The sequence below is a fragment of the Cherax quadricarinatus genome, chromosome 95 (assembly GCF_038502225.1).
Source record: "Cherax quadricarinatus isolate ZL_2023a chromosome 95, ASM3850222v1, whole genome shotgun sequence".
Lineage (NCBI taxonomy): Eukaryota > Metazoa > Arthropoda > Malacostraca > Decapoda > Parastacidae > Cherax > Cherax quadricarinatus.
In genome coordinates, this window is record NC_091386.1 from 1,600,241 (window position 1) to 1,625,000 (window position 24,760).

Sequence of the window (24,760 nt, forward strand, 5' to 3'; positions counted from 1 at the left end):
AGTGGAACCTGTGTGTCTAAACTTACCGGACCTTGAACAAATTGGAGTCCAAACAATTTTGTTCACGAAAAATTGATCTGGTCTTTGAACATTTTTCTGGAGTCCAAATGCACTGACTTGTTTGAAGTTGAGTTGCAAAAAACTTTACATGAAAGCCATTTGATAAGTGCCCTGACGTGACCTCTGACACTGACCTAGCTCTCAGACTTTTGGAAGAATCGGCTCAACATCCTGAGAAATACTATTTTGGACCTCAACTTTTTGCAGTTCAAACACCATCTAGGAACCAATTAAGTTTAAACACTGGGTTTCCATTGTACTAGAAGCTAAAAATTAATAAAAGGTACATGGTATCCTTACTTGTGCTGCAGGAGGTTCAGTTGAATTAGTGAGAAGGTAACACAACGTATGTGCAATATTATTTTTCAAAAGTTGAACAGCCAGTTCAGGACAATTGTTGCACATGAGGGACAGCATTCGTATTACCATGATGAATGTTCCACTATTCAACACCGGTGGGGACATGACCAGCTGCTCATACAGAAATGTCATTAGTAATATGCAATGCTTCACCCTATCCATGACCAAACTTCCTTACTGACTGCCTGGCCAACCAGAGACTGTCGCACGACACTAGCAGAAGCACTCAGGCTGACCAGGCAGTCAGTAACGAAGTCTAAGGCCAGGTTACAAGCATAGATGATCCTTGAACCCAGTCATGAGTATAAGCAAACCAAAATATTTCCTTAGCACTATTTTCTTATTCCAAAGTAATAGCAAGACATATCTGCACTAGTATTACGCATTTCAAAGGACGAGGTCATACCAACTGCTGAATGTTGGATAATAGGCCATGGCTAGCTATCTCCTGAAGGCGATTGGGGTCATTTTGGAAACAGTCCACCAGTCGACTATATGCTAAGCACACACTTTCTACACACTTCTTGTCTCCCTGTGGAAGATATTTATTTACTGCTGCATTATTTAAATACAAGCCTGTAAGAAAATTTGGTATTCAAATTATAATTTTTTTAAGATACTACATTCGAAACAGTCGACTTAAAAAACCTTGATAATGAAGCAGCTTGAAGGGAGTGACCCTGAAACTCAACCTCATCAATGAAGATTATAAAACCGATGTCCTTAATATTTTATAAAATCAACAATTTAGCCATAATATCTGGATGTCTTGGCTTTAAGTGAAACAAAGCTGAAGGGGGTGGGAGAGTTTCAATGGAGAGGAATAAATGGGATTAGGTCAGGGGTTTCAAATAGAGTTAGAGCTAAAGAAGGAGTAGCAATAATGTTGAAGGATAAGCTATGGCAGGAAAAGAGGGACTACAAATGTATAAATTCAAGGATTATATGGAGTAAAATAAAGATTGGATGTGAAAAGTGGGTTATAGTAAGCGTGTATGCACCTGGCGAAGAGAGAAGTGTAGAGGAGAGAGAGAGATTTTGGGAAATGTTGAGTGAATGCGTGGGGAGTTTTGAATCAAGTGTGAGAGTATTGGTGGTTGGGGATTTCAATGCTAAAGTGGGTAAAAATGTTATGGAGGGAGTAGTAGGTAATTTTGGGGTGCCAGGGGTAAATGTAAATGGGGAGCCTTTAATTGAGCTATGTGTAGAAAGAAATTTGGTAATATTTTATGAAAAAGAGGATAAATAAATATACAAGGTATGATGTAGCACGTAATGAAAGTAGTTTGTTAGATTATGTATTGGTGGATAAAAGGTTGATGGGTAGGCTCCAGGATGTACATGTTTATAGAGGGGCAACTGATATATCGGATCATTATTTAGTTGTAGCTACAGTTAGAGTAAGAGGTAGATGGGAAAAGAGGAAGGTGGCAACAACAAGTAAGAGGGAGGTGAAAGTGTATAAACTAAGGGAGGAGGAAGTTCGGGCGAGATATAAGCGACTATTGGCAGAAAGGTGGGCTAGTGCAAAGATGAGTAGTGGGGGGGTTGAAGAGGGTTGGAATAGTTTTAAAAATGCAGTATTAGAATGTGGGGCAGAAGTTTGTGGTTATAGGAGGGTGGGGGCAGGAGGAAAGAGGAGTGATTGGTGGAATGATGAAGTAAAGGGTGTGATAAAAGAGAAAAAGGTAGCTTACGAGAGTTTTTTACAAAGCAGAAGTGTTATAAGAAGAGCAGAGTATATGGAGAGTAAAAGAAAGGTGAAGAGAGTGGTGAGAGAGTGCAAAAGGAGAGCAGATGAAAGAGTGGGAGAGGCACTGTCAAGAAATTTTAATGAAAATAAGAAAAAATTTTGGAGTGAGTTAAACAAGTTAAGAAAGCCTAGGGAAAGTATGGATTTGTCAGTTAAAAACAGTAGGGGAGTTAGTAGATGGGGAGAGGGAGGTATTAGGTAGATGGCGAGAATAATTTGAGGAACTTTTAAATGTTAAGGAAGAAAGGGAAGCGGTAATTTCATGCACTGGCCAGGGAGGTATACCATCTTTTAGGAGTGAAGAAGAGCAGACTGCAAAGTGTGGTGGAGGTACGTGAGGCATTACGTAGAATGAAAGGGGGTAAAGCAGCTGGAACTGATGGGATCATGACAGAAATGTTAAAAGCAGGGGGGGATATAGTGTTGGAGTGGTTGGTACTTTTGTTTAATAAATGTATGAAAGAGGGGAAGGTACCTAGGGATTGGCGGAGAGCATGTATAGTCCCTTTATATAAAGGGAAAGGGGACAAAAGAGATTGTAAAAATTATAGAGGAATAAGTTTACTGAGTATACCAGGAAAAGTATACGGTAGGGTTATAATTGAAAGAATTAGAGGTAAGACAGAATGTAGAATTGCGGACGAACAAGGAGGTTTCAGAGTGGGTAGGGGATGTGTAGATCAAGTGTTTACATTGAAGCATATATGTGAACAGTATTTAGATAAAGGTAGGGAAGTTTTTATTGCATTTATGGATTTAGAAAAGGCATATGATAGAGTGGATAGAGGAGCAATGTGGCAGATGTTGCAAGTATATGGAATAGGTGGTAAGTTACTAAATGCTGTAAAGAGCTTTTATGAGGATAGTGAGGCTCAGGTTAGGGTGTGTAGAAAAGAGGGAGAATACTTCCCGGTAAAAGTAGGTCTTAGACAGGGATGTGTAATGTCACCATGGTTGTTTAATATATTTATAGATGGGGTTGTAAAAGAAGTAAATGCTAGGGTGTTCGGGAGAGGGGTGGGATTAAATTATGGGGAATCAAATTCAAAATGGGAATTGACACAGTTACTTTTTGCTGATGAAACTGTGCTTATGGGAGATTCTAAAGAAAAATTGCAAATGTTAGTGGATGAGTTTGAGAATGTGTGTAAAGGTAGAAAGTTGAAAGTGAACATAGAAAAGAGTAAGGTGATGATGGTATCAAATGATTTAGATAAAGAAAAATTGGATATCAAATTGGGGAGGAGGAGTATGGAAGAAGTGAATGTTTTCAGATACTTGGGAGTTGACGTGTCGGCGGATGGATTTATGAAGGATGAGGTTAATCATAGAATTGATGAGGGAAAAAAGGTGAGTGGTGCGTTGAGGTATATGTGGAGTCAAAAAACGTTATCTATGGAGGCAAAGAAGGGAATGTATGAAAGTATAGTAGTACCAACACTCTTATATGGATGTGAAGCTTGGGTGGTAAATGCAGCAGTGAGGAGACGGTTGGAGGCAGTGGAGATGTCCTGTCTAAGGGCAATGTGTGGTGTAAATATTATGCAGAAAATTCGGAGTGTGGAAATTAGGAGAAGGTGTGGAGTTAATAAAAGCATTAGTCAGAGGGCAGAAGAGGGGTTGTTGAGGTGGTTTGGTCATTTAGAGAGAACGGATCAAAGTAGAATGACATGGAAAGCATATAAATCTATAGGGGAAGGAAGGCGGGGTAGGGGTCGTCCTCGAAAGGGTTGGAGAGAGGGGGTAAAGGAGGTTTTGTGGGCAAAGGGCTCGGACTTCCAGCAAGCGTGCGTGAGCGTGTTAGATAGGAGTGAATGGAGACGAATGGTACTTGGGACCTGACGATCTGTTGGAGTGTGAGCAGGGTAATATTTAGTGAAGGGATTCAGGGAAACCGGTTATTTTCATATAGTCGGACTTGAGTCCTGGAAATGGGAAGTACAATGCCTGCACCTTAAAGGAGGGGTTTGGAATGTTGGCATTTTGGAGGGATATGTTGTGTATCTTTATATGTGTATGCTTCTAAACTGTTGTATTCTGAGCACCTCTGCAAAAACAGTGATAATGTGTGAGTGTGGTGAAAGTGTTGAATGATGATGAAAGTATTTTCTTTTTGGGGATTTTCTTTCTTTTTTGGGTCACCCTGCCTCGGTGGGAGACGGCCGACTTGTTGAGAAAAAAAAAAAAAATCTTTACTCCAGGACCTAATAGAAAAATACATCCTTCAAGCATTTTTAAATTGTATTTAATACACAAGTTGTATACAAGAGTTCATGGTGAATACCAACTCCCTTACTAACACCTGCCAAAACAACCACAATGTGGAAAAGCATTTATGTACAGTTTAGGACACTATAGGAAAGGTTTTCCCCCCCTAGTGTCTTATTCAGGACTGAAGACACTTGTGGTGAAACCGTTTCCTCTAATAAATGGCCTGAACTGTACGTACGTCTTTTTCCACATCTCGTCAGAATCAAAATTGCATAAAAAAAAAAAATAGCAAAAATAGTTAAGTCCGTGTGAATTTCAAGTTTATATCAAAACTTGTACATCATTCAACAGTACAATTAAATATTTCTGATAACTGCTGGTAGCACTTTGAATAGTCTTGGATGAGATGTTAGTCAGTGATCCCTTGTTGTACCCATGGATGGTGTCCCTGTTTCTCACTATGTCTACTTTAACACTTCCTCCTTTATTTCTCACTCCATTATGTTATGGGAGTGTGCATATTTGGGATTAAGCCCTTAGCCCTTTCAGTGGCCGTCATGTAGAACTACGTCGAGGCCAGGGTTCCTCACGTAGTTCTGCATCATGAGCTCTGAGCAGTAAATTTTGGCCTAAATACAAGAGAATGGGTCTATGTGGCAAGTGTACATACCACAAAAAACTTCTGCCCCACGCGGTACAAAATGCAAGAAAAACTGACCACGTAGAAAGCTTAAAATGGCAACTTTATTCTGTTCATAGACTCTTGCCCGCGCGCACACGCACACGCATGCGCACGCACACGTGCGCACGCACATGCACACACACACACACACACACACACACACACACACACACACACACAGAGCTGTCAAATTATACATTTTTAATGCCACCAATGAAAAATGCCTTCATTTACCTGTGAAGTGAGTCTTGATGACAAAAGTTGAAGAGAATCTGCTATGAAATGGAACTCGTCCGCAGTGAGGTTCTGACAACAGTTTGCCGTAATGCTCAAAGCTGCACGTTGAGCCCCAGTTGAAAAGAAGTCTATGTACATCAAACATGCAGAAACTCCATGCTGAAACAAAAATATAAATTAGGAGATCTCTTAAAATTGTTACATTAGAGTACAGTGTAACCTCAAATATAGAACTTTCTTCGGTCCAGAAGGCTGTTCAAGTGTCGCTACCGAATGAATTTATTCCCATCAGGAATAATGTAAATTAGATTAGTCCATTTCAGACCCTCAAAAATACACTTATAAAAGCACTTACAAAATTGGTTGAGTTGGGAGCAGTTTGATTTTTGAGGTTCCACTGTAGTACCAAACAGTAATAATGCACAGACATTCAACTTTCTTGGCAAGAATTTCTTGGTACCAAAACATTTCCTCCTGTAATGTAGTCTTATGAAAACAGTTAGCCTTCCATTTATTAATTCAGAATTTCGAGTTTTTCCATGACGAGAACTGGCAATTCTGGATTCAATGGACTATTTGTTAATTCATCGTAAATTTATCTTGTGACCCCAACCACAGCAAAAAATACAGATCTTTCATTTGCATTTCTGCTCCAAGTGGTTTCTTGCCATTCTTGTTGCTTAACATTAATTAATATTTTATGTTCTTTCAGTTTATCACCCTTCTCTTAGTCGAAGTCAACGGTGGTCAACCTTTTTAAGTGTGCATGCCAAAGTCTTTGATACAAAATCTCTGGAAACACATAGGGACTATTTCCCTGCTTTTCTTGGAATGGACATGTGATAAATCTTGCAATTTTTTTTTTTGTTTTTTTGAGACGAGACCAAAGGTTAGCGTGCCGGAGAGAAGTCGTTGGCATACCGGGTTTGGCACGCGTGCTAAGTTAGGTTGCCCACCCCTGGTCTAGGGTAAGTAATACCATTTGATGTTTGCAGTTAATTTTCAAATTTCCACAATTCGGAATTTTGTTTTTATAAGAACATAAGAACATAAGAACGAAGGAACACTGCAGAAGGCCTACTGGCCCATGCGAGGCAGGTCCAAGTCTCCTACCGGCTTAAGCCAATGCACCCAACCTAGTCAGGTCAGGTCACATTGACTTAAGGGAGGAACACGGCAACCGACCTGGTAGCACAAGCTATGAGGTCCAACTCACACCCACCCACATCCACTCATGTATTTATCCAACCTATTTTTAAAGCTACACAACGTTCTGGCCTCTATAACTGTACTCAGGAGTTTGTTCCACTCATCCACAACTCTATTACCAAACCAGTACTTTCCTATATCCTTCCTGAATCTGAATTTTTCCAACTTAAAACCATTGCTGCGAGTCCTGTCTAGGCTCGATATTTTCAGCACACTATTTACATCCCCTTTATTTATTCCTGTCTTCCATTTATACACCTCAATCATATCCTCCCTAATTCTACGTCTTTCTAGAGAGTGCAGATTCAGGGCCCTTAGTCTATCCTCATAGGGAAGGTTTCTGATACATGGGATCAACTTTGTCATCCTCCTTTGTACATTTTCCAGAGAATTTATATCCATTCTGTAATACGGTGACCAAAACTGTGCAGCATAATCTAAATGAGGCCTAACCAAGGATGTATAGAGTTGAAGAACAACCTGAGGACTCCTATTATTTATGCTTCTTGATATGAAGCCAAGGATTCTATTAGCTTTATTGCGAACCTTCACTCTGAACTTCATAATTCTAAAGATTAATTCTATTTACAAGTGGAGTATTTTATTATTTCTATTATCTTAATTTCTTTCCTTCAATATTTTTCAACCCTTTCTATTTGCCACCTATCACCAAAGTATGTAATCTGCCTTATAAAAAAAAAAAGTGACGTAAAATAACTTATGGTGCCCTATGGCCTGGTGGCTAAAGCTCTCATTTCACACGGCGAAGGTCCGGGTTTAATTCTCGGCAAGGGAAGAAACATTGGGTGTGTTTCCTTACAGTGGTTGTTTATGTTCCTCATCATAAAATGGGTACCTGGTTGTTAGTGGACTGGTGTGGGTCGCATCCTGGGACAAAACTGACCTAATCTGCAGGATATGCTCTGCATAACAAGCAGCTTTATACAGGTCTCCCTCAACATTCACGTTTTCAACTTTCACAGGCTTCACACATTCGCGAATTCCCAACCGCCAAATTCCCAGCCACCAAATTCCCAGCCGCCAAATCATATTTAAGTTTCCCGCCACCTGCGAGTCCCTACTACCCTCCCTCCGACCCCCACAACTGGCAGCCAGCCCTCCCACCACTCAGTGTGGTGAGTGTTTTGTTTGTTCATTATTTGCTATTAAACTACAGTATAAATAATGTAAACCCATTCATGACTGCATATTGGAATGGCTATTCGGACAGGTATTAGACGGTGACATCATGTGTTTACTCTTGAACACAGCAAAGAATTAAACATTTCTGCTACTGCTAATAATAACAATAGTAATAATAATATTATTATTATTATTATTATTATTATTATTATTATTATTAATAATAATAATAATAAATATGATATAATTGAAGAAGGAAATTGTACAAAAATACGAGGGAGTGGTTGACACATCGTCAGTGTGACTGTTTATGCTGGAGTGAACATTAGTCTCCCTGCTCTTCCAAACATTTCACAATAATTCATTGTGTTTGGTGCTTGTAGAGTGTGACTGCAGTGGTAGAGGCAGTGATTGAGGCAATGGTATTTAATAACATACATGTTAATAATAATACATGTTATTAATAATATGTACTATTATTATTTATAACATGTTACTAAATACATTTTTTTTTTTTTCAACAAGTCGGCCGTCTCCCACCGAGGCAGGGTGACCCAAAAAAGAAAGAAAATCCCCAAAAAGAAAATACTTTCATCATCATTCAACACTTTCACCACACTCACACATTATCACTGTTTTTGCAGAGGTGCTCAGAATACAACAGTTTAGAAGCATACACATATAAAGATACACAACATATCCCTCCAAACTGCCAATATCCCAAAACCCCTCCTTTAAAGTGCAGGCATTGTACTTCCCATTTCCAGGACTCAAGTCCGACTATATGAAAATAACCGGTTTCCCTGAATCCCTTCATTAAATATTACCCTGTTCACACTCCAACAGATCGTCAGGTCCCAAGTGCCATTCGTCTCCATTCACTCCTATCTAACACGCTCACGCATGCTTGCTGGAAGTCCAAGCCCCTTGCCCACAAAACCTCCTTTACCCCCTCTCTCCAACCCTTTCGAGGACCACCCCTCCCCCGCCTTCCTTCTCCTATAGATTTATATGCTTTCCATGTCATTCTACTTTGATCCATTCTCTCTAAATGACCAAACCACCTCAACAACCCCTCTTTTGCCCTCTGACTAATACTTTTATTAACTCCACACCTTTTCCTAATTTCCACACTCCGAATTTTCTGCATAATATTTACACCACACATTGCCCTTAAACAGGACATCTCCACTGCCTCCAACCGTCTCCTCGCTGCTGCATTTACCACCCAAGCTTCACACCCATATAAGAGTGTTGGTACTACTATACTTTCATACATTCCCTTCTTTGCCTCCATAGATAACGTTTTTTGACTCCACATATACCTCAACGCACCACTCGCCTTTTTTCCCTCATCAATTCTATGATTAACCTCATCCTTCATAAATCCATCCGCCGACACGTCAACTCCCAAGTATCTGAAAACAGTGATTCACTTCTTCCATACTCCTCCTCCCCAATTTGATATCCAATTTTTCTTTATCTAAATCATTTGACACCCTCATCACCTTACTCTTTTCTATGTTCACTTTCAACTTTCTACCATTACACACATTCCCAAATTCATCCACTAACCTTTGCAATTTTTCTTTAGAATCTCCCATAAGCACAGTATCATCAGCAAAAAGTAACTGTGTCAATTCCCATTTTGAATTTGATTCCCCAAAATTTAATCCCACCCCTCTCCCGAACACCCTAGCATTTACTTCCTTTACAACCCCATCTATAAATATATTAAACAACCATGGTGACATTACACATCCCTGTCTAAGACCTACTTTTGCCGGGAAGTAGTCTCCCTCTCTTCTACACACCCTAACCTGAGCCTCACTATCCTCATAAAAACTCTTTACAGCATTTAGTAACTTACCACCTATTCCATATACTTGCAACATCTGCCACATTGCTCCTCTATCCACTCTATCATATGCCTTTACTAAATCCATAAATGCAATAAAAACTTCCTTACCTTTATCTAAATACTGTTCACATATATGCTTCAATGTAAACACTTGATCTACACATCCCCTACCCACTCTGAAGCCTCCTTGCTCATCCGCAATTCTACATTCTGTCTTGCCTCTAATTCTTTCAATTATAACCCTACCGTATACTTTTCCTGGTATACTCAGTAAACTTATTCCTCTATAATTTTTACAGTCTCTTTTGTCCCGTTTCCCTTTATATAAAGGGACTATACATGCTCTCCGCCAATCCCTAGGTACCTTCCCCTCTTTCATACATTTACTAAACAAAAGTACCAACCACTCCAACACTATATCCCCCCCTGCTTTTAACATTTCTGTCATGATCCCATCAGTTCCAGCTGCTTTACCCCCTTTCATTTTACGTAATGCCTCACGTACCTCCACCACACTTACATTCTGCTCTTCTTCACTCCTAAAAGATGGTATACCTCCCTGACCAGTGCATGAAATTACTGCCTCTGTTTCTTCCTTAACATTTAATAATAATAATAATAATAATACATGTTATTAATAATAACATGTACTATTATTATTTATAACATATATGTTATTAAATACCACTGCCTCAACCACTGAATTATTGTGAAATGTTTGGAAGAGCATGGAGACTAATGTTCACTCCAGTATAAACAAAGCCACACTGACGATGTGTCAACCACTCCCTCGTATTTTTGTACAATTTCCTTCTTCAATTATATCATATTTATTATTATTATTATTATTATTATTATTACTATTGTTATTATTAGCAATAGCAGAAATGTTCGATTCTTTGCCATGTTCAAGAGTAAACACATGATGTCACCGTCCAATACCTGTCCGAATAGCCATTCCAATATGCAGTCATGAATGTGTTTACATTATTTATACTGTAGTTTAATAGCAAATAATGAACAAACAAAACACTCACCACACTGAGTGGTGGGAGGGCTGGCTGCCAGTTGCGGGGGTCGGAGGGACGGTAGTAGGGACTCGCAGTGGTGGAGGCAGTGGTGGAGTAAAGATAAGATTTCGTTCGGATTTTTAACCCCGGAGGGTTAGCCACCCAGGATAACCCAAGAAAGTCAGTGCGTCATCGAGGACTGTAACTTATTTCCATTGGGGTCCTTAATCTTGTCTCCCAGGATGCGACCCACACCAGTCGACTAACATACATGTTATTAACATGCATGTTATTAAATAACATATGTCATTAAAGCATAACATGTATATATTTAGTACAATTTACGACGTTTTCATGTATTTTATGATTATTCATGGTTCAACAAGTTAAGGAAGCAGTATTGTAATATATTTCCCTACAATATATTGGGGCACCAAACATTTACGGTTTTTCAACATTCGCGAGGCTCTTGATCCCCTAATCCTCGCGAATGTTGAGGGAGACCTGTATATACTATGTCACTGATGTCAGCTATGGTCTGTATACCTTGTACATCTACTTGTAGAAGATCTATCTATCTTTCAACGCACCGGCCGTATCCCACCGAGGCGGGGTGGCCCAAAATAAAAAACAAAAGCTTCTCCTTTTACATTTAGTAATATATACAGGAGAAGGGGTTACTAGCCCCTTGCTCCTGGCATTTTAGTCGCCTCTTACAACACACATGGCTTACGGAGGAAGAATCCTGTTCCACTTCCCCATGGAGATAAGAGGAAATAAACAAGAACTAGTAAGAAAATAGAAGAAAGCCCAGAGGGGTGTGTATACATATGCTTGTACATGTATGTGTAGTGTGACCTAAGTGTAAGCAGAAGTAGCAAGACGTACCTGTAATCTTGCATGTTTATGAGACAGAAAAAAAGACACCAGCAATCCTACCATCATGTAAAACAATTACAGGCTTTCGTTTTACACTCACTTGGCAGGACGGTAGTTGTAGAAGATATTATTATTATAAACAATATAGAATACTCACAGCCTGCAATATCGCCTTGGAGTGTTTACGGGAGAGCATGTCAAGTGCAGTGAGAGACTGTTCTGCAACATCCATGCATTGGATGACCTGAAGCTTCTCTAAGAACACAGGCACTGCATCAACCACCACAGCTGATGATCTTGGCAGGGCCTCCATCATATACGTCAAGGCTCGACAAGCATGATTCATCTGCAATGATACAATGAAAGCACTATTTATCAACCTGCATTAATAATGCCCTACACAAAAGATTTACTATAAATTTCTTAATCCTTACTTTTTTTTTTTTTTTTTTAAACACGCTGGTCGTCTCCCACTGAGGCAGGGCGACAACAAAAGCTGTCATCATTATTCACAGTTTCACCGTCTTGCCAGAGGTGCGCAGATACAAGAGTATATAAGTCCTAACAGCAAATATCCCAAACCTTCCCTTTAGAATGCAAGCACTGTACTTCCCACCTCCAGGACTCAAGTCTGGCTAACCTTGCTCACATTCCTTACATTACTACCATTAAATATTTTCACTACTTAAGCTTTTTAAAATATTTTACTTTTGCACTAACTTTTTTAATTGAACACACTGGCTGTCTCCCACCAAGGCAGGGTGACCCAAAAAGAAATAACTTTCATCATTCAACATTTTCACCATCACTCATACATAATTGCTGTCTTGGAGGAAGAACCCAGATATGACAGTTCAGATATCCTTCCAAACTGCCAATATCCCAAACCTCTCCTTTAAAGTGCAGGCATTGTACTTCCCATTTCCAGGACTCTAGTCCGGCTAACTGTTTTCCCTGAATCCCTTCACAAAATATGTATTACCCTGCTCACACTCCAACAGCTCGTCAGGTCCCAAAAACCACTCGTCTCCATTCACTAACAATAACACACACACACAAACACACACACACTAACACACACACACTAACACACACACTAACACACACACTAACACACACACACTAACACACACACTAACACACACACACTAACACACACACACTAACACACACACACTAACACACACACACTAACACACACACTAACACACACACAAACACAAACACACAAACACACACACAAACACACACACAAACACACTAACACACACACTAACACACACACTAACACACACACTAACACACACTAACACACACAAACACACACAAACACACACAAACACACACACACACACACTAACACACACACACACTAACACACACACACACACACTAACACACACACACACACACACACAAACACACACACACACACATGCACTAACACACACACACACACACACACACACACACACACACTAACACACACACACACACACTAACACACACACACACACACAAGACACACACACACACACACACTCACACACACAACACACACAAACACACACACACACACACTAACACACACACACACACACTAACACACACACACACACTAACACACACACACACTAACACACACACACACTAACACACACACACACACTAACACACACACACACACACACACACTAACACACACACACACTAACACACACACACAAACACACACACACACTAACACACACACACACTAACACACACACACACTAACACACACACACACTAACACACACACACACTAACACACACACACACTAACACACACACACACACTAACACACACACACACACAAACTAACACACACAAACTAACACACACACTAACACACACACACACACACTAACACACACACACACACTAACACACACACACACACTAACACACCTCTTAATTTCCACACTACGAGTTTTCTGCATCATATTTACACCACACATTGCCCTTAGACATGACATCTCCACTGTCTCCAGCTGCCTCCTCACTGCAGCATTTGCAACCCATGAGTCACACCCATAAAAGTGTGTTGGTACCACTATACTTTCATACATTACCTTCTTTGCCTCCATAGATAACTCTGTCTCCACATATACCTCAATGCACCACTCACCTTTTTTCCTTCATCAATTCTAAGGTTAACTTTATCCTTCATAGACACATCTGCTGACAAGTCAACTCCCAAATATCTGAAAACATTCACTTCTTCCATACTCCCTCTCTCCATTGTGATATCCAATTTTTTTTTATCTAAATCATTTGACACTCTCATTACCTTACTCTTATCTATGTTCGCTTTCAACTTTCTACCTTTACACACCCTCCCAAACTCATCCACTAACCTTTGCAACTTTTCTTTAGAATCCCCCATAAGCACAGTATCATCAGCAAAAAGTAACTGTGTCAATTCCCATTTTGTACTGATTCCCTATAATTTAATCCCACCCGTCTCCCCAACACCCTAGCATTTACTTTTTACAACCCCATGCACAAATATATTAAACACCCATGGCGACATAATTTTCATACATGAATGAATACATGTATACATGTGTGTATGCAAGAATCTACACTATCTTAAATACCAAAAACATGTGGATATTATACAAGAAGCTAACTCAAAGCTTTTATTTTGTACCTCATAAGTTGTCTCCCACAAAAGTAGGGAAAGCCCAAAAAATACGAACATTCACCATAATTCATTCGTTTGTCAGAATTGTGCCAACATCGCAATTCAGATCCCATTCAAAATGTAACATTCCTGCCCCCTCCTTCAGCACAGGCTCTCCCCTTCCTACATTGTCTTGCAAACTCGTTTACCCTAACCCCTCCCCCCCATAAATGTTCTTTCTTACATCAAACATTAAAACTACTTTTCTGCACTTAGTCTGTTCTAACACTGACCCCTAATACTCAAAAATACTTCATTTACTCACTCCCTGGAATGACTCCTACACCTACCTTCCAACCAAGATTTATTCTCTCATTATCTTATCCCTTGTCATCCTTTCTAAATGCCAGGAAAAACATCAACCCTATTTCCCTTTCAGCCCTCTGAGTTTTTAATTCCTCATTATCATCATATTTAGTCAAGATTGCTGCATCTGTCATATTTACTGCAAATTTCTAGAATCTATACTTCAAGAGGATAATGTCCCTCACAGATAAAAAACAAGTAACCTTAAAATGGGAAAACTGTCCATGAGTGACTTGTAAGGAATTCTTGCATTTTAAGTTCCCTTCCTTCCCCTGAATATTTTTGCTGGTGCTTGTTCTAAATGGCCGTCCATTCCTTCATGATCAGATTTTCCCCTCACCTTAATACTGCTTTCTTTTCAAGTTACTGTTTTAACTTTCCTGAACAGTGCATTCTAAATTATCACTAGTTAAGCAGTATATATTATCTGATGTTAGTTACAATCTTGCTACAGGACCAGTCTCAACTCCATATTTTTTTTTTTTTTAATGGGAGCACTCTGTTAAATTTTATCCCATTTTAATTGGTTTATACAACTCTTACCTCATTTCACTACAGTATACCTAGTCATTTTACCAGCTAAGAAACTAAAATTGGTTACTGTACTGAAGTAGCAGCACAAAGGTTTACTGAAGTGTCAACACAAGATTACGATCACACGCAGTGCAAAACGTAACCACAGAACGGGTGGAGTTTGAACCCATGTCGAGTGTCCTACAACTCCAGGCTAGTGCCATATTGTACTATACCAGCAATAATACCATATTCCTGCCCCTTAAAGGTGCAGACACAGTAAACAAAAAAACTACAAATATTGTGCTATACAGGTAGTTGTGACTGGACAGTGGTCACAAAACAGACCGAAATGTCATCTAAAATTTCCTCTTCATAACTTAAGTTATTTGTTATTAAGTTCAGCTACAGTATTGCAATTTATTCAAGTACTGTATGAGGGAGGCAATGCAAAAAACTTGAACAAACATGATACTACACCTACCATATCAAAATTGTGCTCCATATTAAGTAAGTTTATTAGTGCCGGAGTGACTTGTTTAATAGGGAAACCAGCCAGTGTGTCTTCATTGCCCATGACTAACAACTGACACATTTCTATAACTGCTTGAAGCTGCTCACTTTCCTCTCCATTTGCTTGCAAGCCTACCAGGAGCTGTTGTGCTTTGGAACCTGTCAAAGAAATTACATGAAAGTTATCAAAATTTAACCGGATCATGTTTTACTGGTTTTTCTATAGTCAATCTCAATTATAAATTAACAAAAAAGTACAGTACAGAAAAAGTAACAGTATTTATATTGGCTTTTTAAACATTTGTTGAAAAATTCTGCCCCTTTGCCTGATATTCGTAAGCAGTGATGCAACTACCATTCACAGGTGCTAATGTAAAAAGTATGAAAATTTGATCCACTGCCACACCAAATATATTCAAGGACAAAGGCATGAGGAATGACAACAGAGGAAAGAATTAACACTAAGGAAAACAAAGGAGAAAAAGAAGACCCCACAAACTATAAACTGCTTATTAGGGAGCGAGTCGAGGAGTAACAATTGGCGTTTATCAAATGAATACAGCAAAATTAACCACCACCAATCCTTTCCTTGCTGCAATACTTCCAGGAGTGATCAAGCCAATCCTTCAAGTCTGTAACAATATAAGACATACCAGTGTCTGGTTTTGAGGATTCTACCCTCACAGCCCAGCCTGGCCTTTTTCACTACCTGGTCAACCAGTCTCTACATTACAATATTTCCGCATCCACATGTAAGCACTTCAATGTAATATGAGTTAGTATACAACAAAATTAGAATTTAGGTTCCTTCAACATATCCTCCTTGTTCAACCAAGGCAGGGTGACCCAAAGATCGAAAACCATTTTCTCTATACATACCGGTCGTTTCCCACATTACAATTAAGTTTTCAAATAACATCCAATTATGAACTTACTAATGGAAGAAGAGACTGAGCGGTGTAAAATGTGTTGCATGCGAGGTCCTAATGCCCCAAACAGGCTAGGAGGAAGACCACGCGAAGCCAAGAGTGTTTCTAACCGTCCCATCTCATTCTCCTCACTTTCACTATCTGTTGGTGCACCCATGAGTCCTCCAATGCTGCCAGTTAGGCCTCCACCACTTGCCCCACTGCTACTTCCACCACCTATGGCTGAAATGGAAACAAAGAATGGGGGGGAATGTTGAGAGCAGAGTGCACACTGTCAGTGGAGATCATCTTTGTAACTTCACACTGTCAGTGTACTTTCTGCTCACTTTAACCACTTGAAAACTGGTGCAGACAACATTCTACTTGCAGAAGCACAAGGACAAAATGGTCACAGCCACCTTTTAATGAAGCGAGCCAATTATTACATTTGTGGGAAAATGCCAAACCCATAAAGGTCACATAGCACTGTGGAATGACAAGTGAAGGGTAACCTAGCCAGGTTAATCCAAGAAATGAGAGGATATCTCAGATCCCTTTGGTCAAGAGCCCTTGATCAAGACAACCAATTTAAAGTGTCGAGCAAACCAAAAATAGCAAACCTAAAGAACCAGTTACCGACTGACACAATGGCACTGTAAGAAGCCTGTAGCCATAACTTCACTAACCGAACACCTGATTGCATCAAAAGAAACTTAGTGCTCACAACAACACTAAGTTAAAAAAAAAAACTTTTCATAGTTACAGAAAAAAAGGGAAATTCTGCTGAAAGAGAAATTTTGTAAATGAATGTTGTAAGTGCAGAAAAACAACAGCAACATAAGTACAACTTAGACACTTCTAATTAAATTCTGAATGGAACAACGTTACACTACAAGAGAGAAAACTGAACCACTGCACATCTTTGAACAGCATTATATTATTTAGTGGTCACCATAAATTACTTCATTTTAATTGGTCCAGGGATGATCACTCCAGCAGCTAAGTCTTGAACCAGAAATACTAAATTTTAAAAGAAAATATTATGGTAGAAAAAACTAAGGGTAAGAAAGTAGGAGTGCAAAGTAACAAGTAAAGCATGTTTATATACATACTGCCTATGAAACCACGGAAACTAAAAATAGCTCCAAGTCGCTATTGTAACTCAAACACAGGGTCAGATGTTAGCTATTCCCACCATGCTCTACATGGGGCAGGACTTTTTTTTTTTTTTTTTTTACACAGCGTATAGTGTAGAGCCACACGCTCATGTTTAGGACTAAATTTGTCACTTGTGGCAAATCTGAAGGGATCAAGAATTATGCACACTATTACATCAACAACACTACTGGTTAACGTGGTCTAGAAATAGGGAAGTTAACAGCCAGCATGCACGCAAAAGTGCATTAGACTGGAGTGATTACAGGTGGATTTGGACATTTGAAGTGCCTGTGAATGCAAGGTAAAAACTATTAAGGAATTCCATTAAACTGGTTAGCCACAGTTTTGGAGGTGGGAAATACAATGCTTACACTAAGAAGGCTGGATGAGGACACAGCTGTTCTGGAGGTGGACGTAGTGTTTATACTATGAAGAATACACGAGAATAATCCACAGTTTTGTAGGTGAAAAGAACAATGCCTGCACTTGAGGAAGGGTTGGGATGTTGCAGCTGGGAGGGTCACTGGGAGGCTGCAGCTAGGGTCACTGGGGGGCTGCAGCTAGGGTCACTGGGAGGCTGCAGCTAGGAAGGGTCACTGGGAGGCTGCAGCTAGGAAGGGTCACTGGGAGGCTGCAGCTAGGAAGTGTCACTGGGAGGCTGCAGCTAGGGTCACTGGGAGGCTGCAGCTAGGAAGAGTCACTGGGAGGCTGCAGCTAGGAAGGGTCACTGGGAGGCTGCAGCTAGGAAGGGTCACTGGGAGGCTGCAGCTAGGAAGGGTCACTGGGATGCTACAGCTAGGGTCACTGGGAGGCTACAGCTAGGAAGGGTCACTGGGAGGCTACAGCTAGGAAGGGTCACTGGGAGGCTACAGCTAGGAAGGGTCACTGGGAGGCTACAGCTAGGAAGGGTCACTGGGAGGCTGCAGCTAGGAAGGGTCACTGGGAGGCTGCAGCTAGGAAGGGTCACTGGGAGGCTGCAGCTAGGAAGGGTCACTGGGAGGCTGCAGCTAGGAAGGGTCACTGGGAGGCTGCAGCTAGGAAGGGTCACTGGGAGGCTGCAGCTAGGAAGGGTCACTGGGAGGCTGCAGCTAGGAAGGGTCACTGGGAGGCTGCAGCTAGGAAGGGTCACTGGGATGTTACAGCTAGGAAGGGGCCACTGGGATGCTACAGCTAGGAAGGGCCACTGGGATGCTACAGCTAGGAAGGGCCACTGGGATGCTACAGCTAGGAAGGGCCACTGGGATGCTACAGCTAGGAAGGGCCACTGGGATGCTACAGCTAGGAAGGGCCACTGGGATGCTACAGCTAGGAAGGGCCACTGGGATGCTACAGCTAGGAAGGGCCACTGGGATGCTACAGCTAGGAAGGGCCACTGGGATGCTACAGCTAGGAAGGGCCACTGGGATGCTACAGCTAGGAAGGGCCACTGGGATGCTACAGCTAGGAAGGGCCACTGGGATGCTACAGCTAGGAAGGGCCACTGGGATGCTACAGCTAGGAAGGGCCACTGGGATGCTACAGCTAGGAAGGGCCACTGGGATGCTACAGCTAGGAAGGGCCACTGGGATGCTACAGCTAGGAAGGGCCACTGGGATGCTACAGCTAGGAAGGGCCACTGGGATGCTACAGCTAGGAAGGGTCACTGGGATGCTACAGCTAGGAAGGGTCATTCCTATGCTGTCCATGTATTTCTGACAAAACAATTGCTGAATTTGTGATAAATACACTTTTCTCGTTTGGGTCACCCTGCCTTGATGGGAAATTACAGGTGTTAAACACCTGTCACCCTTAGTAACCTACAAAAGAGCAAGGTATTCAATGCAATCCACTACTGGTTAAAATGCAAACTTAAGTCTTATAGCAAAGAATAATCATGGCAAATTCAAAAAGAACTCTAAATCACTCTCGATGTACTTCAAAAATTTTGCGTCAGTTCCTACACTAAACTATTCAAAATCTTGTGGCACGATGAAACTCAGGTTGCTAAGGCTGACATGAAATGGTCCAAGTTGGACTGAAACATCGTCGCAAGCTCCTCTCTCCTATGTGCGGGTTGTGTGTGTGCGTGTTTTTTTTTTTTTAACAAGTCGGCCGTCTCCCACCGAGGCAGGGTGACCCAAAAAAGAAAGAAAATCCCCAAAAAGAAAATACTTTCATCATCATTCAACACTTTTCACCACACTCGCACATTATCACTGTTTTTGCAGAGGTGCTCAGAATACAACAGTTTAGAAGCATATACGTATAAAGATACACAACATATCCCTCCGAACTGCCAATATCACGAACCCCTCCTTTAAAGTGTAGGCATTGTACTTTCCATTTCCAGGACTCAAGTCCGACTATATGAAAATAACCGGTTGTGTGTGTATTGCCAGGAAATGTTTAGAAGCAAAGTAGAAGTGCAGCAAGTTTCAGACGCAAGCATTTAATCATTAACGAGTTCTCGTGTAAAATGTTTTCCAGCGCAGACCACTGGCAATGATGCTTATTTTGTCAAGGCAAGGAGAACTGACAGAAGAACTTCAAGTACAATAAAATCAATTATCCAACATCACTGGAAAAGGCTCCAATAAATTTGCAAAAAAAAATCTAGATAATCACATCTTTTTTCACGTACTGTTGAATGCACACTAATTTCCACACGAGTCGTCCTGGTGTGCTCTGTATATGTGAAAAAAAAAAAAAAATCACAATAACTGACGTGTATTTAATGTTGCAGCACAGAACTACCAAGCAAATGTTCAACTCTTTAACTAAGATCAGCAACATCAGACAAACTTCATCATTAGAGTATAATGCAACTTATCTTTTTTAACCCTTAAATGGTCCAAACGTATATATACGTTCACTCGCGTAGCGCCCCAAATTTTTTGAGGAAAAAAAAATCTTTTCTTTTAAAAGGAAAAAAGAGCATATGGTACCCAGGCATCCCCAATTATTTTAATATGGTGCACAGTGAGTGCGCACATCCATTCTCATGTCTAGGTGACTCAGGCTTATTGTGGCAATGTTGAATGAATGACAAAGAAAACGTATATATACGTTTGGGGTGCTATGCGCATGAACGTATACATGTATATACGTTTGGACCGTTTAAGGGTTAAAGGCAAATGGTTAAATCTCTAACATTTGGCCCATTTGAGCAGAATTTTTCAGCAATTGTTGTGGTACCTCAGGGCTTGTCTCAATATTGCAAATGCCATCAGAAGAAAATTATGTGCCACTTTTAAATGCAGAACGAAGTTAATAATTAGGAAATATCACCCCACATTTAAAACCTAAGACAACTAAAAGGACTGCAAAAATTGGAATACAATAAGAAACATGTCTGAATTACTCACCAGTCATCTACATGGCTGCACTTTATGTGGGTTTAATGTATCATATACAATATTTCAACAAGGTAAGATCTGTAATGGGCAAGCCCATTGGTCATGTTCCATACATTTCACTTAGTATTATCATTATGGGGAGTACTAAACCCCTAGGGATCATACAGCACCTGGAGGGGGAGGGGCATTCAGGCTTAATTCAGGAAATTGAAGCACAGATTCAATTCCCTAGATTAAGAGCCTCTCACCAGCATCAAGGAACCTCCCTTGAGGGGGTCACTTAGTATTTGGCAGCTATCAAAAAATGTGCATTCTTATTTAATCTTTGATCGACTTGCATTACAGTACAGTATATTCTGGTCCTTACGTCAAGCGTTTCTGCTAAATAAATACCTCACAAGTTGTCTCCCTTCTCGGGTCTTTTGACTGCATGATACAAATAAAAATAGATAAAAATAAAATTATCAAAAAATAACTTGAGATATCACTGCCACAACGAGGTGACAAGCTGCAACGTCCCCAGGACCTACAGGGGTCTAGACACTTCCTCCACCAACTGAGTCCGTGGGCCAGTTCCATGGTCAATTTTACTTACTACTTACAGTACCTAAGTCATTAACCAGCAGTTATGCTTTCTTAATTTATTAAATTTAATGTTAAAATGTTTATTCTAGAAAATCTGCAATTAAGTGGTACCATAAATATTACTACAAGTTACAACTACTCCACGAAGACCTGAACTGGTGACCAAACACATCCGAGACCAGGTTGGATCATTGGCCATTTAAGTGTATGGTCAATAGGTCAGGTCTCCATGGCAGTTCTAATAAATATTACTGTACAAGCATTAGTATACCAATAATGTGTCTGTAGTAACATGCATTTATGGTTGAATTATTAATACATTAAAAAAAACTTGCTTTCCTCACAAAACTTTCATTATGACAATGTCAGTGTAGAACTAGCATCGCATAAATATGAATAATTTACCATCCCAATACTGGCAGTTCATGTTTCCAGGTTAAAACATGGAATGGCAACCTGTGAATGTTAATCACAAGTGAAGGACTACAGTACCATTACATTTTGCTCACATTTTAAGTGATGATACAAAGGAAGTGATTGTGGGAGGAATGGATGAAGCCCTTTCTCTCACACTAACACACAATACAAGCATAATAAAAAACAATGTATATATACACAAGTAACCTGCACACGGAAGAAACTTGTGACAACTTTTCAGTCTGGCTTGGACCATTAATTAGTCATACTGCATAATGTATATATACATATAATGTATATATACTATATACATTATGCAGAGTACTGACTATCTCCAGTTTCTCCTCTTTGTAACCATGATAATGCAAAGGAAATAAAGAGGAGAGCAAGTAAATATGGAATGCTTTAGCTGCTTAAGTAGTTAACAGCCAAGTGACACTCCTTGCTGTGCTATTTTCAAATTAAAGATTCCTACAATTCAGGTGTGGGGGACATTCTTACTGAACACACATCAGAATTCATAATGGCACTGCAGTGTTTATTATTGGAGAAATGCAATGATGCTGTAAATTAGCAAGTTAAACTTGGCATGACTTTACCATTGGTGTAGTCTCTCTCAGGTGCCAAACCACAAGCCAGAACACTCCCATGGTAATAATCTGATATAAAAATATTTTGTTACCCCACATTTAACCCTCGTGCAGAGGGAGAATACAAAAGCAATGCACACACTGACTGCTGATGTAGAAACAGCTGAATAACTCCTCTACCCCTAACTTACACCTAGGGCTATGTAACGTTCTGAATGACTCGTCTACCCCTAACTTACACCTAGGGCTATGTAACGTTCTGAATGACTCGTCTACCCTTAACTTACACCTAGAGCTATTTAACATTCTGAATGACTCATCTACCCCAACTTATACCAAGGGCTATGTAACATTCTGAATGACTCGTCTACCCCTAACTTACACCTAGGGCTATGTAACGTTTGATTTTTGGGAGTGAAGGCAAACCTCAAAACCTGGGCCAACTTACAACTGGTAGTATACTGTATATCACAAACCTACAGGGAAGGACACTGTATCCAAGGAAAGGCACTAAATGTATAGGTGTTATACAGTACCTGACAGAACAAAATACCTGTCATTACTTTAATTATACAACCACACTTGTTGGGTCTACAGACCAAGACCCACTCATTCTCGCAACTTTAGCTTTGTAGATGAAAGGTTCAGAGAACCGACTAGTTGATAAATTAGACACATACAACACTTGGGTATCTTTAATGAGGAAACGTTTCACCACAGTGGCTTCATCAATCCATACAAAGGAGAATGGTGAAGAACAGGAGGAGTTTGAGGTAATCAGTCCCTCAGCTTTGAGTGTGCAATCAGTCTATCAATCTCGAAAAGATTGATGGCGAAACGTTTCCTCATTAAAGATACCCACGTGTTGCACATGTGTCTAATTTATCAACTTTAGCTTTATAATATGTGTTATACAAATGTATGGGTAAATTTTATAATCAAGTTAAAAGTAAAAGCCACATTACCTCCAAGTGTAGCCAATGAAGCTGTAGGTAGTAGGCTAGAGGTAGTAGAGGTGGAGGGTGCCACATGAAGAGCAGCGGAGGCCGTGGTGGTGGCAGGAGGAACTCCAACTGAACCTGTGCCTCCTGGGGTACCTGTGGTGGAACAAGCACCATGGGGTGAAGCCTGTGGGGGGCCTGATGACGATGTCGAGGAACCCTCATGGCCACCATGTGACCCAGACATGCCTGAGCCACTGCTGCCAAAGCTCACCTTCCCGCACCCTCTTGATGAGTGCTGGCTGTAAGGTCAACAAAATCACATGTTAATGAAAATAGTAGAGTAATATTCACTATAAAACATTGGGCTGAAAGTTTTAGTTAATAGGTGCTGACAACTACACTGAAATGTAATTTTTTCTTTTTTAACACATTTGCAGTCTGCCAATGAGGCGAGGTGACCACTCACACTATCACTGTCTTGACACACGTGCAAATACAATATGAACTAATTTTAAAGTCTTACAGATGGCCTTTGCTATCTATGAAGTAAAATAGATATTTTTTTTTTATTACAAGTACTAAAGTAATTTTTTAACAGCATGAGAACATGCAAAATATTTATAAATGGTACTGTGTGTGGTGTGTGTGTGTGTGTGTGTGTGTGTGTGTGTGTGTGTGTGTGTGTGTGTGTGTGTGTGTGTGTGTGTGTGTGTGTGTGTGTACTCACCTATTTGCACCTATTTGTGGTTGCAGGGGTCGAGTCATAGCTCCTGGCCCCGCCTCTTCACTGATTGCTACTAGGTCCTCTCTCTCCCTGCTACATGAGCTTAATCATACCTCGCCTTAAAACTATGTATGGTTCCCGCCTCCACTACTTCACTTTCTAGACTATTCCATGACTTGACTACTCTATGACTGAAGAAATACTTCCTAACATCCCTTCGATTCATCTGAGTCTTCAACTTCCAATTGTGACCTCTTGTGTCTGTGTCCCATCTCTGGAACATCCTGTCTTTGTCCACCTTGTCTATTCCGCGCAGTATTTTATATGTCGTTATCATGTCTCCCCTGACCCTCCTGGCCTCCAGTGTCGTCAGGCCGATTTCCCTCAACCTTTCTTCGTAGGACAATCCCCGTAGCTCAGGGACTAGTCTTGTTGCAAACCTTTGCACTTTCTCTAATTTCTTGACGTGCTTGACTAGGTGTGGATTCCAAACTGGTGCTGCATACTCCAGTATGGGCCTGACGTAAATGGTATACAGGGTCTTGAACGACTCCTTACTGAGGTATCGGAACGCTATCCGTAGGTTTGCCAGGCGCCCGTATGCTGCAGCAGTTATCTGATTTATGTGCGCCT

General features: G+C 40.5%; 1 protein-coding gene across 7 annotated transcripts in view; it reads right to left on the reverse strand.

The window, feature by feature from the left end:
• Positions 1-24,760, reverse strand: part of ctrip (E3 ubiquitin-protein ligase ctrip) — a 156,200-nt gene that overhangs the window by 50,549 nt on the left and 80,891 nt on the right. For 6 of the 7 annotated variants that reach the window (XM_070104862.1, XM_070104861.1, XM_070104859.1 and 3 more), the window contains 7 exons: positions 23,425-23,702; positions 16,402-16,617; positions 15,438-15,625; positions 11,563-11,751; positions 5,301-5,462; positions 827-952; positions 361-531 (listed from right to left, as the gene is read on the reverse strand). In XM_070104862.1, coding sequence (XP_069960963.1) covers positions 361-531; positions 827-952; positions 5,301-5,462; positions 11,563-11,751; positions 15,438-15,625; positions 16,402-16,617; positions 23,425-23,702 — 1,330 coding nt within the window. The remainder of the gene's footprint in view (positions 1-360; positions 532-826; positions 953-5,300; positions 5,463-11,562; positions 11,752-15,437; positions 15,626-16,401; positions 16,618-23,424; positions 23,703-24,760) is intronic. The other variant, XM_070104860.1, reaches the window with a different exon arrangement.